The sequence below is a fragment of the Cuculus canorus genome, chromosome 4 (assembly GCF_017976375.1).
Source record: "Cuculus canorus isolate bCucCan1 chromosome 4, bCucCan1.pri, whole genome shotgun sequence".
NCBI classification, from domain to species: domain Eukaryota; kingdom Metazoa; phylum Chordata; class Aves; order Cuculiformes; family Cuculidae; genus Cuculus; species Cuculus canorus.
Genome location: NC_071404.1, coordinates 74935340 through 74952692, shown reverse-complemented (window position 1 = coordinate 74952692; position 17353 = coordinate 74935340). Strand labels below are relative to the sequence as shown.

Below are 17353 nucleotides of genomic sequence, written 5' to 3'. Positions count from 1 at the left end.
CGCTTTCAAATCCAGCCCAGGGGGGTTGTTGATACCACTTTTTCTTTGCCTCAGGGGTCGACTTGAAGCAAAAAATACAGGTACCCCCAAAAACCAGTGACACCACTGACAAAAAAAGGCATAATGCATGTCATAAACATTCAGAACCTATTCACATATGGAATAATTATACTTTACTTGTTAATAATGGATCGTGATTCCTGAAAGTTAACAAGGAAGCCATCCAGCAAAGGAACAAACACTTCTCCAACATCTGAGACCACCATCATCTGAGGCTGAGCTAAGCTGCTTTTCACATTAAAGAAGTGGAGGACCTTGTTATAAGTGACGAAACCAACTCGAATTGCTGAGGCTTCTTCTTGCTCTTCTCTGTAAGAAAACCAAAACCAACTGGTTATAATGTTGAAATTCTGACCTTGCGATAAAAGCATTCCTCTGGAACACAAGGCTGCCTTCAGATCATTATCTTTACTGGGGTAACAAAGCAAACAACCAAGCAGATGTAATGGTCTCAAATCTTTGCCTTAGTTCAAATTAAAACACCACGATCAAATCAACTGCCTTATTATTTACTTCTAAAAAAATACACATGTGCTTCAACCCTATCAGCTGTGCATCCTATCCAAGCTGTCAAAAGCCCCTAAGATAAAGAAAAAACCATGCTGTCCTCAAAACATGGACAAGAGAGAACAGGAATTAGTTACAAGAGACAATCAGAAAATGAGCTTTATTTAGCATACACTGTGTATCTGTGACTCTAATGATTGATGCCTAGTCAGAAAAGTAAGTAGGCTTAAATAGCTAGTGACTCTGGTGAGTGAATCTGCTTCAGCAGGACTATGTTTAAGCAGCAAAAGCTGTTAGACCCTCCATAGCTGTGCACAACGCAGAACACGCACTGTAGAAGTTACTCATTCTAGCTGGGAAGTTCCTTGGCCAACCTAAGGTAGTGAGCTGCCACTGTGAGCTACACCCACAGGAAGGCTGCAGGCAGCAGGTTCAGCCTCTGGTGCTGTGGAGGAGACACCTCTAATCAGCAGTCTGCTCTGCCATTAGCAGCAGCGCTATCGATAGTCCTAGTTAGACCCTCACCAGGTTTGCAGCCCTAAGTTTAGCAAGCCATTCTGTAAAAGGCAATCCTATTCCAACGACTGATCTTAATTACCAATTAAAAAGTACCTTCTTATACCGGTGTTCCTCTTGTAAATGACAAATCAAGCCCTCAGCATGAAAAACACCAGATAGGAAGCCTGTGCTACCTGCAGTTACTACAGGTCAGCCCGTGTTCTGTACGGCAACATTAAACATTTAAGCAGCCTCCTTAACTTATGGTGCAATGTCACACGACCAGCAAATACCAAGTGTGTAGTCTAATGCTTCTGCATGTTTGAGAGGAAAGCGTTCCGTATTCTAAGTACTGAAACATGGAAATCCTCGTTCAATTTCCAGCTATGCCACTGATTTAATTTATAAACTGAGAGGAAATTATTTAAAATTTTGCAGTGCCTGAGCTTCCATTTCCAACAGCAAGAATCGTTGTTTAATGCCACCAGATATAGAAATATGTGCCACAATGGGCTTTGAAACTGCAGCAACAGGAACCACAGAAATAGCTGAGCTGATTTTATTTTCTTTAGTTTATAATCACTCACAGAAGGTTGTGATAGTAAAACAAATTAACAAAGAAATATGTCAATCGACAAACAGGATCCCATCACGTATAGACTTGTACGGATGTTACCATCACAACACAAGAATTTAATAATAGAATCCTACCACAGTATTTCCAATTACTAGGCTGCTAGGGCAAAAATCTACTACTTATTCATCACCCTGACCTCTGAAGAAACAAGAGAGTGGGGTGTTACTCCAGTCACCCTCAGCCTTCACCACAGTGCAGGATTTGAAAAGCATTTATCTTCCTAAGGAGTGTAAAGCCTTGGCCCCACCAAAATGGATGGCAAGGCCTCCATCCAGTTCCACTGCAACCAACAGAATGCACTTCATCAGTTCACAAATGCTTGTGGAGTCAAAAGTCAAACCAAAGAGAAAAAACAACATAAATATACTTTTACTGCAATTCTTGTTAATTTTTTTCTTAGAGTAAATAGAAAAAGACTTCTTCCTGGCTATCTAATTTGTTTGCCTTCAGAGAAAAAAAATGTTATTGCCAAGCTTCGTCTAAAACCCTGAGCTCGGGAGAGAAATAAATTTTCTTGTCTACAATTTTAACTCTCATGTCAGTCTAGAACGTTAACCTACCGCTCCTGTCTTATGGGAACACAGATGGATGAAAAAGGGGCTTCTTTGATCTAAAACAAATCGATATACTTTATTGAACACATTGCATAAAGAAGCATTTTAAATAATCCCTCCAAGATATGCTAACTCGACCAGATGTATCATTTCTGAATGTAAATTTTGAATCACTCCCAGCATTCAGACACTATTTCTTAGTAATACAATTAACAGGGAGCATTCAGGAGCTCATTAAGGACAATGCATTATTAACTGCCTGCACATACAGCACTCTCCTACTTCAAAGAGAAGTATCCACATCACCCTAGCAGCCTCAAAGTTATTACCCAGCAAGTACTGGGGACAATCTCTTCAGACACTGCTCTCACCGTGGCAGCCTGTCCCCTTCATTCAATTCCACTATCTTATTTTTCAAGATCTGCTGTAGATGTAGCAGATGACCACCTATGTAGCTCATGCACTACTTAGTTCTTTTTCAAGTCTCTAAATGATGTCTGAATCATATGTACAGAAATGCAGTGAAAGAGTTTTAATTATGCACCTAAAGCCCATTTGTGCACAACTAGTTAGACCGATTCTCTTGAGCTCATAAAGCCAATTTCTATAAACACATTTCTCCGTTTCTCAAAATACAGTCAGGGCCTTCTGGTTTGGAACACTTAAGTTTGAAAATGTCAGCTCTGAAATTCAAGCAAGCAAGCAATGTGTTTTCTGCTGTGCTGCAAGTCTACAAAATCACAAAATCCCAGCACCGGGTCTTAAGCCACCTGCCTTAATCCTCTCTTTGCTACCTCTCACTTCACAGCTACCAGAACAGGCTGGCCGGGGACAGGCCTTTACACAATTGCCTTTTTTTGTGACAGATTGCTTTGCTACCCCAAGTCTTTCCTCTTAAAGTTACAAGCACAGGGTGAATTCCCAGCATAGGACTTTCACCTCGTGTGGTAACAGCAGGATATTTTTGCAGGTGTCTTTGCTCAGCAACAGCAAAAGAACACACACAGATCTTTGTGTCTCAGCACAACCATGAAAGTTTCACCACAAATTTTGGTGAAATGCCTTATGTTTTTTAAAATTAATACCATTTAAAGACAAAAAATTAGTCCAAAGAAAATGAAAGGCCTGTCCTTTCTTTTCTTTTTCATTGTTTTTTTTAATCAGTAGACATGAAAACTTTGACCCTTAGACAGTGTCCTGTTACGTCAAAACAAATTACTTAGCAGTGGATCTCTGCAGAGTGCTGATGAGGAGAACCACCAACACATCTTGTTTGTGATGTAGATACACTTGCTTTCATTTTTCTTCCACTTCCCCTACACAAGCCTAGGTATTTCTAAGCTGTGTCTGGTTTTTGGTTCTACACTCATGCCTTTTATTATCTTCAGAGTCACAGCCAGTCCTGACGGAAAGCTCTGAGATGTGTTCAGGATAGTATCAAACACTTGTGTCTGCAGCGTAACCTTCGGTGACCAAGTACTTGAGACATGGCCTTACATGGGCATCTGCCAAACTGACCTTCCACTCTGAACTGGAATTTCTTTCATGTACAGAGATCCCAGAAGAACATACGGTGAGAAATTTTTAACATATCCCAGATTATCTCAAAGATCTCTTCTCCCACCCCTCCTCACTTTGCTCTCCCCTTTTCTTAAGTCTGTTCTCTCTCTGCAAGTATTGTTATTTGGAATGTATTTTCTTTCTCTGTGTCCTTCAATGCTTTTCTATACTTTTGCTGAAAAATGACTTGTCTACTTAACTTCTTAGTCTTTCACTGCTCTTATTTAACTACGTGAATCTGCATTACTTCAACTTTAATGAAAACAACACTAAAAGATTATACTAAAACTATGCTAGCCTACATTAAAATAATACACTAATAATACATCATTAACACTGATCAGCAGTTCCACTGCTGCTGCGTGTTCAATGCTTACAAACCAAGTGTTCTATATTTCATAAAATGTTCCTTGCCTATAAGATTTGTTCTCAGGACAGAAAAGTTAAGCACAGCAAGAAGCTTTGAAAGTATTGCTAGCTATCAATAAGAGCTAAAGGTATAAGCCAACAACGCTAGGGCTTTAGAGAGACTTGCTATTCTTGAGAATTCTGGTTTTGATATTTCTCTGTTTAATTTAATGAGAAAAGCAGCATTGCAGTGAACAGAACCACCGCAAATCAAGTCAAACCTGCAGGCTGGGACTTGGCTGATAATACCACTAGAGTTCACTACAAGAAAGGAAAAGAATGTCTGCTACACATGCAGTTAGTATGACAGGTTCTTTCCATTCATATACTAAGCCCAGACATCAAAGTTCAAGAACTGCCAGCTGTGTTAAAATTAACAGTTGGTCACTATTACCCCAAAACGCCTGTACTGTAAATTTTGACATTTTCTGCAGCTTGTTTTTACCTCTTAACGTGCAAAACTGCATGACAACTGCAGTGAAGCAAGTTAGAAAAAGCACACTTATGTTTCCTTACCTTGGAAGCTTATCTAGCAGAGTCTTCAGCTCATCACATATCAGTTTGACGAGGCCACTGTTTATGTTTCTGTACGATACATCTATCATGAAGATATAAGCTGGTGGCTTTGGAGGCTTGTTGTTCTACAGGAAAAATGACCATTCACAGGTTAAATCAGACAGTGTCCTGTTACGTCAAAAAGATTTCCAGGTGGTAGCATAAGGCAAGCTATTGTTCAGTTGTTTGAAAAATGCCATGGATCACAAACAGTAACTACTGCAGAAAGCTGACGCGTATTGGGTGAAGTTCATCCCCAGAACAGAACATTATTACTGGAAAACAGCATCCTAATGGAATAAAATATGTAAAGGGTAAGAGTTTCTTAGATTGATGAAACACAAACATTTTGTGCTGGAATTCAAATGTTTAAACCAATTTACTTTTTGCCTCTTTTCTGTACCCGTACAGATTTTGCATTCCCTGTATCAACATACAACACCATTTTGTTAACACGGATGCTTAAATTCGTTTTTTGTCAACATTTGCCTCTAACAACGGTTAAATGATTTCTAATCCATCTGGAAACAAAAAATACAACTTGAGTATTGAGCCAGAATTAAAATATCCCCATTCTCAGCAGTACTAAGCAGTGATCACCTGCATCCTGTCTGTCTGTCTTTCTGTCTCATGCTCCAAGGCATTCTGGACAGCAGAACTGTGCTCTCAGGAATAACCTGACTTTCTGTAAGATAATCGCAGCACGAGAGCAGAGCATTCAGTGTACGTAACTGCTGCCCACACAGCACTGACTGGAGCTGGTATGGATTACTTCAGGCATCAATTCTTAGTCTCTTATTCATAATGTAAGTGGCACACAAATCATGACACGCACCATTGACACAAGTTTCTGTACGTAAGAAAAAGTAAGACGAAGGTTTTGTCTTCAAATAAAGCAATGTAATGCTTAGAGAGGTATCCAGGGAGAAGAGCACATGAAGTGAACATAGCAACAGTAATCAGCGGAGTCCCAAAGATCAGTTTTCCCAATTCTCCCATTTCTCTAACTATTTTCCGTTATGCTGTTTCACAGCCTCATATGTAGAGTTCTGGCCACTTACCAAATTATACTTGTTAAATAAACCTCAGACAACTCCACTTAAAAAAAACCCATCTAACCCTTGAATAATGACTTACCCATAGTCCTCGGCACACTTTAAACTAAACTTAGCATTGTACCCTTGCCCTCACTTCATTTGAATCGCATAAATCAGGATTAATTCTTGTGAACTAAAACTAAGCAGTATTTTTAAAAGCTATGCTGCTTACCATTCTTGGATTCTAGCTTCAAAAATTGAATCAACACTACTTGTAAACTCTTGCATCGCATCCCCCATTTTATACAGGATCCCTGAGTAATTTCTGACAAGTATATGGTAAAAATGAGGACTTGTGCTCTTGCCACATCCGCTTAGTGGGAGCACAACAACACAAACCAGCTGTTATTTGTTAACATTTTTTGTAGCTGTTCATCCTTGTCATTTGATAAGCACAAAAGGAAATGACTTCTCAGTTCTAGTCTTAAACTGGATTTATAAAAGAATTAAACTTTTGCAACTTTGAACAAAATGAATTATACAATAATGTTAATGTCTCTAAAATGTAATGACTTTGCATTTCCAGCATGAGTGTTAATTTCGTAAGGGACTTCTTTTCTGTAGCGTTATAGTGGGTCTCTGCAACAAGCAGACAGCCCATACTGGGTGACTGGTCAAGGAGACTCCCTGATCTAAGCTCTGTAGCAAAACCCCTGTGACAACGACTGCACCACACAGGGTTACACTCTGGAATAGAGAAAAAGAACTGTGGAAATACCACTGAACCATTCTGTGCATATGAGTTTTCAAACTTTAGGTGCCAGAGATCCAACAAAACTTTACCAAATTTGATGGAGCTACACTGGATGTACACAAAGTGAGGGTCCCACATGGTATTTCTGTAATGCCTCATGATTCTCTCCTGTTCTCAGCTTTAACTCAGATCTCAACAAAATCTATGTAGGAGACCTCAGGGACTCCACTGGCTTTTGGAGCGGGACCCTAGTAAGAAAGAGGAATTAAACCTGCTCATTTTCTTCCTACCACCAATGGTCTGAGGAAGTTACTGGTACCTACTTCAAGACTTTGTAGGATGCAGCTACCTTTCCTACCCTTATCATGACCTCAGTTCACTGACAAGAAGAAAATGCTGTCTGATTTCAGCAAGAACAGAAAAACGTGTCCATATTGTGGACAGATAAAATCGCTAAAGTTTGAAACGTTCAAGTAATTTATGCTTTCGGAAGTATCAAATGCAGTTCTCTAATGAAATCAACTACAAATATTTACAGTGATGTGAGTGGGCTTTGGATTAAGTTCTCCAGTGAGTTAATATTAGGGGAGAGAACCCATTCCATTGGAACTTACTTACTTGTCAGAATACTAAAACTACTCTTTCCCAGAAAAGATTACAAGGTCAAATTCCCTTGCTAAGGTTTTCAATACTGGGAAGACAATTTAGACACATCTGTCTTCAAACTCAATAGAAGACACACATCTAAAATGCAAAACTGCATCAGAACCTCAATTACATCCTCTAAACAGTGCAACACACTAGGTAGGACCAAATGATTGCCCCAGTTACAGACTGGCGATCCATGACTTCACTGCACTGTTTTTTATTCTTACTTGCTGCAGCCCAAAAGAACAAAACAAAATACTCTAAGCTTAAATGCTCTGCGTCTATCTACATGTTCTAGAATGGAGATAGATGGGCCCTGGACTCTGACGTTCAGCTCATAAATGCGTTTACTGTAGGTAATTGAAAGCATTTTTTTTGTTTTGACATAAAACATGAAATTACATTTGCATACTGGAAATACTCACTCGGCAATAATCCAAAGTAGCAACATATTCATAAGATCCCAGAGATAGCTCAGGCCTTTCATAGTGGTCTATCCGTCGGCCAATGTGGTCCAGGTGTTGAAAGAAGAATGGAGGGACTGAAAGTCAACACAAGAGCAGAAAAACATTTCTATTTTGGGAAGGAGAGGAACAACCCAACGACTTCTTTAAACAGATGCAATGCACTAATGTAGGCATCTCTGTTACTGATCAAGGAAGAGTTTAAACACTTACCTAGGTTGCGGAAGAGTTTTTCCTCACATTAGCTTAAAAAACTCCAACCAAACCAAACCCCACAACATCCTAGTAATGCCAGCCCCTTTTGTATTCAGATGATATGACACACTGCTCTATAAATGTCCATTTTCTCCCACCTCTACTCTGTCAGACCTGAGTAGGTAAAACCTACCCACAGGCAGGAGCCAGTCGCCCTCAGGACACAGACAAAGGAGTGACTATTCTCTTAGGAGGTACAGCCTCCTCACTGCTTAATTTACATCACTGGAGCTGGGGCTCTGCAGAAGACAGAGGCAAAACCAGTCTGTGCTGCTTTATCCAAAAAGGCCACTTGACTGGAAACAGCTCCGCCAATCTCACAAGCCTGGTCTCCTCTATGGCCAAGTGCTTTGGGTACGTTACACTGGGAACCACCTGCAGCTAAAAGGTGCAGAACTCCAAAGCATTAAGAAATCAAGTGGGTTTGCCACCAATAATTTCTGTACAGTCAGTCCAATGTTTGGAGTCACAGCAGGGAGGAGTCAACTACGGATTTTAGCTCCTCCTTCCACAAGCAATATATATTCGGAATACTTTTTTTTCATGTTTTTGCCCGTAACAAGTGTTCGCATATGTGAGTGGGGCCAATATCCACCTAGTTTGTTGGCCATTTTTAGTCTTCATTACAGTCTTTTAAGTGCTTTCTGAGATGGATAAAAGACACTGTAGTAACACAACGCATGATTTAAAACAGCACTGCAACTTAAATCTCTTAAAATGTTCACAATGCATGTGGATTTCTTATAAGGGTTCAAACTGCTAACAAACCGTGAAAATTGTTATCTGCTATGCATGCACAAACATCTGAGCATCAGGCAGAAAAGAAGTTGGAACAAGTCTGTCAAGGTTCACATTTCAGAGTTGAAAAGATTACTGTATTAGGGAAAGCACTATACTGCTGTAATCCAGCAGAGGAAATCCAACTGGATACAAATGTCTAGAAAGGCTAGTTCTGGCAAAGATTTGGGATTTAGCCAAGAGCACAAGAACAGTTATGAGTCACATGCAGCACACTTGAACAAATATGGCATGGTATCTTCTGTGAAAACCAACACTTGTCATAGCAAGATTAATGGGTTATTTAACTATTGCATCCACAGTCTGGACAGAACCAGGCTAACAGGCTTCTAAATATTTGGTTCTTGCTGGACAGTTAGGATTTCTTAAACTAATTTTTTTTTTTTTAAACACAGAAGTTGCTTTCAGTTAGCAACACAAGCAGCTTTGGATCCTGTGTTGATATATTTTTATAACGTTTTGATCATATGTGATTAGATTTCATGAGTCAGCATTATTTTTCATACATTTATTTTTTTAAACTGCACTGAACAAATGTTTCTATGTATTTTTCTTCGGTTGTGTCTTTTTAAATGTGAAACAGGCCTAACTACTGCATCTCACTAAACTATTTTCTCATCAAGTCAGGAAAACAATTTGTGGGATATCATAGTGTTATATTATATTAAGCCCATCCCTGGAGGTGTTCAAGGGCAGGCTGGATGGGGCTTGGAGCAACCTGATCCAGTGGAAAGTGTCCCTGCCCATGGCAGGGGGCTGGAACTGAATGAGCTTTAAGAACCTTTCCAATCCAAACCATTCTAGGATTCTATGATATAGTTCCTTTTAGTTTTATGGAATTTGTATGGATCACATATCAGAGAAACATCACTTACCATCGTTTATACAACTGCAAAATCCACATTGGTATCTTCTTCCACCTTCAATAAACTGCATGAAGGGACACATGTAGGCTTTGCACCGGTTGCATCGGATTGGTCCAGTCTCACCATGGTTTACAACATAAAGAGGTGTCTGAATGAAGAAGTAAATGAAGTTGTAAAAAGCAATGCAAACTCGAATCCAAATTAAGTGAGCTAGAAAGCTGCTGCTCAGACTTAACTCCTGCTACAGATCCCTTGATCAAGAGAGCATCTATCATTCAGCATTCACAGGGTGCTGGGTCATCGTGCCTAGACCATGCTTTTGCCAAGAAAGGTTGGACCAGACGACCCTTGAGGTCCCTTCCAACCTGGTATTCTACGGTACCATGAAAATCTGCAGTACTGTTGGCTGAACGCCATCAGTCTCCTGAGGGGCTAAACTGACAAGTTCTCGGGTCGTATTCTGACATTTATCAGAGAGAGAGAGTAAGGATTCACAGCAAAATCCTTGAAAGTTTTGAAAAGCGCTGGAAGTTTAGGGCTCCAGGCTGATTTTCTCTGAAAAAGGGTTTTTACAGCTCACTAAGAGAAATCTGCTGGAGTCGGGTATTTTGCCTTCTCTGTCAGACTGAGCTTCTCCTGAAGACATTTATTGCTGCTCATCTGTTGCAAACAGTCTCTCACACGGGTATTTGCTTCCTTCACCTTCTAATATTTTGTCCTAAACGCTGCCCTCCCAATGCTGCCATGTTACTTGCCATACTAATGTTTAAATCTGGTCAGGGTCACCAGCTAGAGAAGGAGATTTAGAAGAAATATTTATTGAAGGAAAGAACACACAGCAAACAAATACAGTATCTCAAGCATTTGTCAGTTTAATTACACTGACCATGCTCTGCCAAAAGCCACAGCTAATGGAAGATATTTTCCAGATGCCTCTTTCAGTAATAACTGTGCAGCAATTGAAAGATCCCTGTGATTACACTTAATGTAGGACAAGTCATACTTGAAACCACTATAAAAATGGAAGTTGGCTTAATTATTTGTGAAACTCTGTGTTTGGTACTTTTCTTTCTTTCTTAATCCCAACTAAAAATCTCTGAACGTAAGAATAAAAGACATGCAGAGTCTGGACACAGAACCAACCTCCACGAGAGGAAAAATGCTGACATTACCACTAGCATATTAACTTTTTTTTTTTTAATTATTCTGTCTCTTGTTATGGAATGGACATTTCATCTATTAAACACTTTATCTTTCACTGGAGCATAAGTCTTTGACTACCTAGAAAATTATTCATGTAATTCTAGCACTGCTTACATATATTTCTTTTGTTTATATTTTACAGACTATTTATTTCTTTCTCCAAAGGGTCTAATGCTTTTTGCCAAGGATTTTATACATATGAGTAGATTTTTACTATGTGGTTTTTAAGTGCTCCCTCCTGCTCCACTGAGATATTAATTCGTGTTCTTTCTTCTATGAAAATCAAGTTTAACACGAATTAACCAATAATGTCAGCTGGCAAACTATCAGGGTCATTTTTCAGACATGAAAGCCTTGGCTATAAAACCTACTCATCAGCCACAGTCTCTTCAGAAGTTTTAAAACTTCTGGGATTTGTTCGTTCCTTGGCAATTTTCTAATTATCATTCTGCAGTATTAGTTTAATGAAGCCTGGATCTGGCTTGAAGTTAATATTATTATAGTATCTGATCTGGTAGGCAAAAAACCCAAGACTAAAACAACCCCTGATGCGTTTCTGCACATTCATTTAGTAATTTTAAATCTTGTTTTGATACATTTAATGTTATTCAAGAGTGAAGAAAACTTACCCCAAATGTTCATTCTTTGCAATATCAAGAATACAAACTTTCCATAAAAACATGAACAAGGAATATAAGAAAACTAAATGCCATGAAATTCAAACCTTAGGTGTCTACATTCTTATACATACTTGCTAAATTACCTCTTTAAAGAGAGTAAAAATAAAAATATTGGCATTTTTCCTAGTCTTTTTGTATTTGGAGTGGAAGTTTAGTTTTTCTCTATCCTTAAAATTTCTTTTAAAACTGCTTATTGCAAAGTGCTTTTAAAAATGTGGGGTTAGAGCTTCACCAGCCTAAGGGTTATGTTTGCAAAGACTTACGTGCACGTTCAACTTTATGCATTAAATGTTTGACTTGAAGTTACTGAGACTGTGTGCAGTGCATGAGGTTAAAACGTGCTCAAAGTCTTAATCAATTTAGCAAACTGAATTTTTTAAGCAAAATAGTATCCACAGGCAATGTTCTGCAGATGCATACTAGGCTGGATTCTGTGTTGCCTTGCCTAGAGAAATGAAGGCTGAAACGCCAATAAAATCATCCTGCAGAAGCTAGTGGCTCTTTTTCCTTCCTAATAACTTGCAGAAACTTAAAATTAACAAAACTAAGGAGAAAAAAATAAATCAATGGAGCAAAATCAACCAAGAGTGCACACAACAGAAGGAAATATTTTGTCTTGTAAAGAAAAATCCTGTAAAAAAGCAGTATGTTCATTTGGAAATTTTTGAAATTAAATGGAATTTAGATTTGCGTATTTTCTTTAAACTAACAATGAGGCTATTGGATAATTCCAGAATAAGCACTCAGACCTAAAGCATCAAAACCCCACTTCTTGATTTGAACAACACAGTTGTGAAAGAAACTTTAACAAAGCTGACATCTTCCAGGGCATTACACCGTAAGACTAGACCTTCCACACACCAAGAGAAAGTCATTTCTTTTTGGGTGTGCAAACTGCTATTAAATTTCCAACTGACAACATAACTTCTGTCAGGGTGAAGTAGCTTCTTTTAAAAAAATAGGTAGATCTCCACGGGAATGTACAAAGATAAATAATACCATGCATGTATTAAAAAGCACAAACCAAAGTAATACGTTTAAACCAAGGAATACATAAAAGAAAAACAGTCATGTAAGAGCCAGGGTACTAAATGGGAAAGGCTTGTTTGATGTGCTCCACTCTCTGTAGATGTCACTGTCTAGCAGAGGATTAAGCAGAGCTCCGTTCACAGTCCCACGGAAGTCAGTGGGAAATTCTCATAGGAACAGAAGAATAGGATAAAATAAAAAAAAAATAAAAAAATCTTTGCTTATTTTATTTTTAAATAAGTGCAATACTCCTTTTTCTTCTGCCTTTCCACCTATAAGGTATCAGAAGTTTCTTTCTCTCCTCTTTTAAACCTCTACCAATAATAAGTGAATCAAATTAAGATATCTACCATAACTACTTGGGCATTTGCTATGCTTGTGGATTTGTTATAGCCCTACGCTTTTCCCCCTCATCTCTTCATAAGCCTTTGGCCAACTTGCCTTTTTGGACCACCTAATTGAGAACAGAGACAGACCTCACAGAAAGGAATACTGAGGTACTGATTGCTGGCATTTCAGCACTAACAAAATACGAACATTTCTCAAAAGCAATGACTAAACAAAGCTCTTGGTAGTCTAAATCTGAACGGAACACACAAAAGGGATTCCTTTTATGCAAACTGAAAGAGTAGAGAGGCAGAACAATCAGTTATGCTGGGAGGCAGAACATTATGGGGTTTAGGTTAAAGCAAAGGAAGATTTGGCAGAAGAGATGGGAAATGCTGCAAGAGACCTGCATAAACTTTCCCTTCTCTGGAATCTCAGGGCCTCACTGGAGTGCAAGTCCTGAAAGTTGATCTGATAAACCGTAATTCATCCTACTATTAGTCCAAACATAGATGGGATAGCAGGAGTTTTATTTTGGAAATATTTCAGCACGAACATCTCTCAGGAGTCAGAACAATATCACAAAGCAACAGACAAGACACTGGTGGCGCAGCTCCAAGATTAAATAAATCCATAAAAATTTCCAAAGGGACTGTAACCTGCATTTTAAAGTCTGAGAAAGCTGAATTACTAATGCTTGCTATAAAAATGAAGTCCTGATGCACTCTGAGGTTCCCTATGATGCCTGCAAAGTATCATTGTATTCATATTGCAGGATTAGGGCCACAGCTGGAAACTATAAGTGTAGGAGCAAGGACTGTGATAAAGCTCAAGACCATCATGGTACATCTCTGAAAAGGTGTTCTAAAGAGAAAAATCACAGGAGTGTCCCTAGAGAACAAGAGAGTGTATGCAAACACTGAAGAAAACTAGCGATTGATCAGACAACAAAATAACATATATACAGCACCTGTTCTCATTGCCAGCTGGCACAAAGGCTACGCTGAGTACAAATCTCCATGTGATGGACATTGCACCTTGTCTTTGCCTTTTCCTGCCTACCACAGCCAAGGCAGATTCCTGTCCACTCCTTGACACCGCCTCTATCAGTACAGTGACAAGTCCACATTGGGAGCTATGATTCTGTCCTTAGTTTGCCTCCATCATCATTTCACTCCAGCACTGTAACAAGAGGAGTATTACCATATTGAAAAGAGGTCCTCACAGCTTGCAAAGTCTGGCTACGTCCAGCAGGAACACAAGAATCCTTCCCGTAAGTGCAGTTTTCAGTTAGATGAAGGTTTCTATCATACCCTTATTCATCCATGTAAGAGGAGGACCTTGCCCAGTTCTTACACATACTTATCATAGAATGGTTTGGGTTGGAAGGGACCTTAAAGATCATCCAGTTCCAACCCCCCTGCCACGGGCAGAGACACCTCCCACCAAAGCAGGCTGCTCTGACGGCCACATCCAACCTGACCTTGAACACCTTCAGGGAGGGGGGCATCTGCAGCTTTCCTGGGCGACCTGTGCCAGTGCCTCACCACTCTCAGCATGAAGAATTGCTTCCTAATGTCTAATGTAAATCTTCCCCCCCTTCCAATTTAAAGCCATACTTTTGAAGGACATTACCACTGGAAAACACAGTGTCACTCTATACAGTGTAAGATTGTATACTGCATGATATAAGACTGTTTACTACACTTGACACGTTATCTTTCAACTCCAAATTATCTCAACTCTGAAAGAACAGCCTATGAAAACCCCTTGTTTAAGGGATCTAAGATTTCAGAACAGGTTTAGATGAGGGCTATCTGTTTCAAAAGGAAGAGTATCTCACAGGTTTGAAAAGCTACACAGATCCATAACTCCTGATGACTCCCAATATGAGTTCCTTAGAAATTATACTCCATGATCATATTTTATACTTCTGATGTCCAGCGAATACTGAACACTGTGTTTCCATGGTTGATTAACACAAAAAAAAGATATAAACCTGCCAACTCTTCAATCCAGGCAGTTCATTAGACAGACAAGCTGTGCAGTTTGCCGGGGCAACAAATTCCAAAAGGTAGTGTTTTTAGAGTTATTATTTACACAGACACTGATATAAGCCTAATTATTATAATATTCATATGAGAATTTTAAGATATGCTGTACAATATAGCTTTCTAAAGAACAGAGGAGAAGGCTGTTGGCCAACTGTGGTGCCACTGTCGTAAGTATATCTTGCGTTTAAGTTGTACGGTAAAGAGATGAGGAAAAAATTCCTCTAGATAATCAAAGAGAATTTTGAAACCAAATACCGATGTCTTTGGAAAAAAAACCTAGGTCACGAGCCAAACTGTCTCCATTTCCTAAGACTGGTGCAGGGGTTTGTTTTCTTTTATTATACCATCATAGATTGCTTTTGAGAAAGATTAAGCAGTCTACAAATAATCCCTTGGTTTTGAGTTGGTTTACTGATTCACATTAAAATGTCAAGAAAGCATTTTCCTTTGTGGTGTTCCTACTATCTTTTATCAGAAACCACCCTCTCTAGAAACAGAAATTATTTTGCCTATTATTGGTTTTTAGATGTTGAATGCTTGTCAGTCTCCTCAGCTGATGACTCCAGACGATTTGGACTTTCTCCCCTGCAGGGTTCGGGGCAGGTTCAAGTATTTTCCATAACACAGTCCTTTTTCACATGTTACCTGATGGCATGGCTACAGTATCAACCATGTAATGCGGTATTCTCTTGCTCTATCCTCATTTTCACAGACCACAGAAAAAATGCAAGCAGCAGGTTCAAGCCTTCTTGCTCAAACACCCTCCAGACCCAGGCTGAATATTCCCTTGCATACATGGCGGCTGATACTGCACATGGAATACGATCCAGGGTGTACTAAGACAAACAGAAAACTAGTTACGAATTTCAGTGGATCACACCTCAGGCTATCCTTGACATCCCTACTCAGCACTCTCTTTTTAAGGGGAGTATAGCAACTAACTGAATGGAGTTGGCAGCATGGAGAGCACAGATACAGGCTACTCTTGTTCAACATGAGAAGAAGAATTTAAAAACATTTGAGGATGGGAAGAAAATAGATGCAATGATAAAATTTTGATGTAAAGAAACATCAAAATTACTTAGCATACTTCCTTGGAACTTCCATATCATACAGGTCACAGAAGTGAGCAGTCGGGGAAGACAAAAGAGATAAATTTTGCCATCCATGCTTAAGAGAGGCACCGCAGGTTCTCGCAGTCACAATCCCAGACCAGGAAAACCAAGTGGTAACAAGCCAACACTTTCCTACACTTCTCAGCTTTGAAGTGCTGACTGTTATTTGGATGTACGGACATTCTGTATCTCAAGTGAAGGTCAGCAGCCAGGATTAACTGATGATGTAGGCAGGAGCATGAAATTGGATAATCAAGAAACTGTGCTGAACAACAGACTTGCAAAATGTTAGCAATTTCAAACAACTGGATCTGAAGCAAGGCCTGTCTCAGTGCAGTCTATGCTCATCCTGGAAAGAGTGGGAACTGATACAGAGGCACACACACAGGTACAGAAGAACGAGGGAAGGTGTAAAAGATAGACAAAGCTACACTAGGACAGTGCTGCCACTGTCACATTGTTCCCCCTCCTCTTCCTATTAGTACCCCTGAGGGCAATATGCACACATTAAATCACAGGAGAGGACTGAGGTTCATGGCTCTACTACTCCACAGCTCCACTTCCCAGAGATTAGGATCAAGATGATGCAGCATTGCCGTCCTTGTCTGCGACGTTTAGGCATGATTGCCACACTATCTATAAAGCCATTGGAAGGTAGGACAGGCAAGTTTTAGGAAGTTTCTCTGCAGAAATGGTAAGTAATAATTACAGGCGAGGTAGTCTAGCTTTATTGATCACAGGAGTTTCACAATTACATTAAAAGTTTGATTTTTCAGTGATTTGTTCTCTGTTTGGCTTGAAATTCCTTCAGCATATAACAAAATAAAAGATATCTAGCAATATATTTGACAGAAGTAAACAGAACTCTTAAAGACACCTCACTCAGGCATCAGTTTTATTTTTTGCAGATCACTGCAGGCAAGCTCTAGCGAATCTTTAAAACAGCAGACAGAATTCGGGCTCCAAATGCCATTACTACTGACTTCTAGACAGGCCCAGTCTCTTACATGTGCTGTATCACATCAATGTCAGTTTACTCTCAATCAAATTTTTCAAGATTGCTACATAAATATGTGACACCACAGTTTAAAATACAAGCACAGTCTGCAACATACAAAGAGAACAGGTAAACTGGCATATCATTTCTACTTTAGAAGTTCAAAGATTATTTAATGCAAACACTATTGTGACTGTTTCTAACATATTCTAGAACATCCTTAGGATAGCCAATCAAGCATCAGTCCAAGTAGTACTAGCGGAACGCACACCTCTAGGTTTAGGGAATAAATATTTAAGTTTGTAAATAAGTCCAAATGTAGCATAGTGATCACTGAAGCAACACTC

General features: G+C 39.3%; 1 protein-coding gene across 5 annotated transcripts in view; it reads right to left on the bottom strand.

The window, feature by feature from the left end:
- SEC24D (SEC24 homolog D, COPII coat complex component) overlaps positions 1–17353 on the bottom strand; it is a 67055-nt gene that overhangs the window by 10691 nt on the left and 39011 nt on the right. For all 5 annotated transcript variants that reach the window (XM_054066315.1, XM_054066314.1, XM_054066316.1 and 2 more), the window contains 4 exons: positions 9611–9749; positions 7644–7759; positions 4741–4865; positions 178–369 (listed from right to left, as the gene is read on the bottom strand). In XM_054066315.1, coding sequence (XP_053922290.1) covers positions 178–369; positions 4741–4865; positions 7644–7759; positions 9611–9749 — 572 coding nt within the window. The remainder of the gene's footprint in view (positions 1–177; positions 370–4740; positions 4866–7643; positions 7760–9610; positions 9750–17353) is intronic.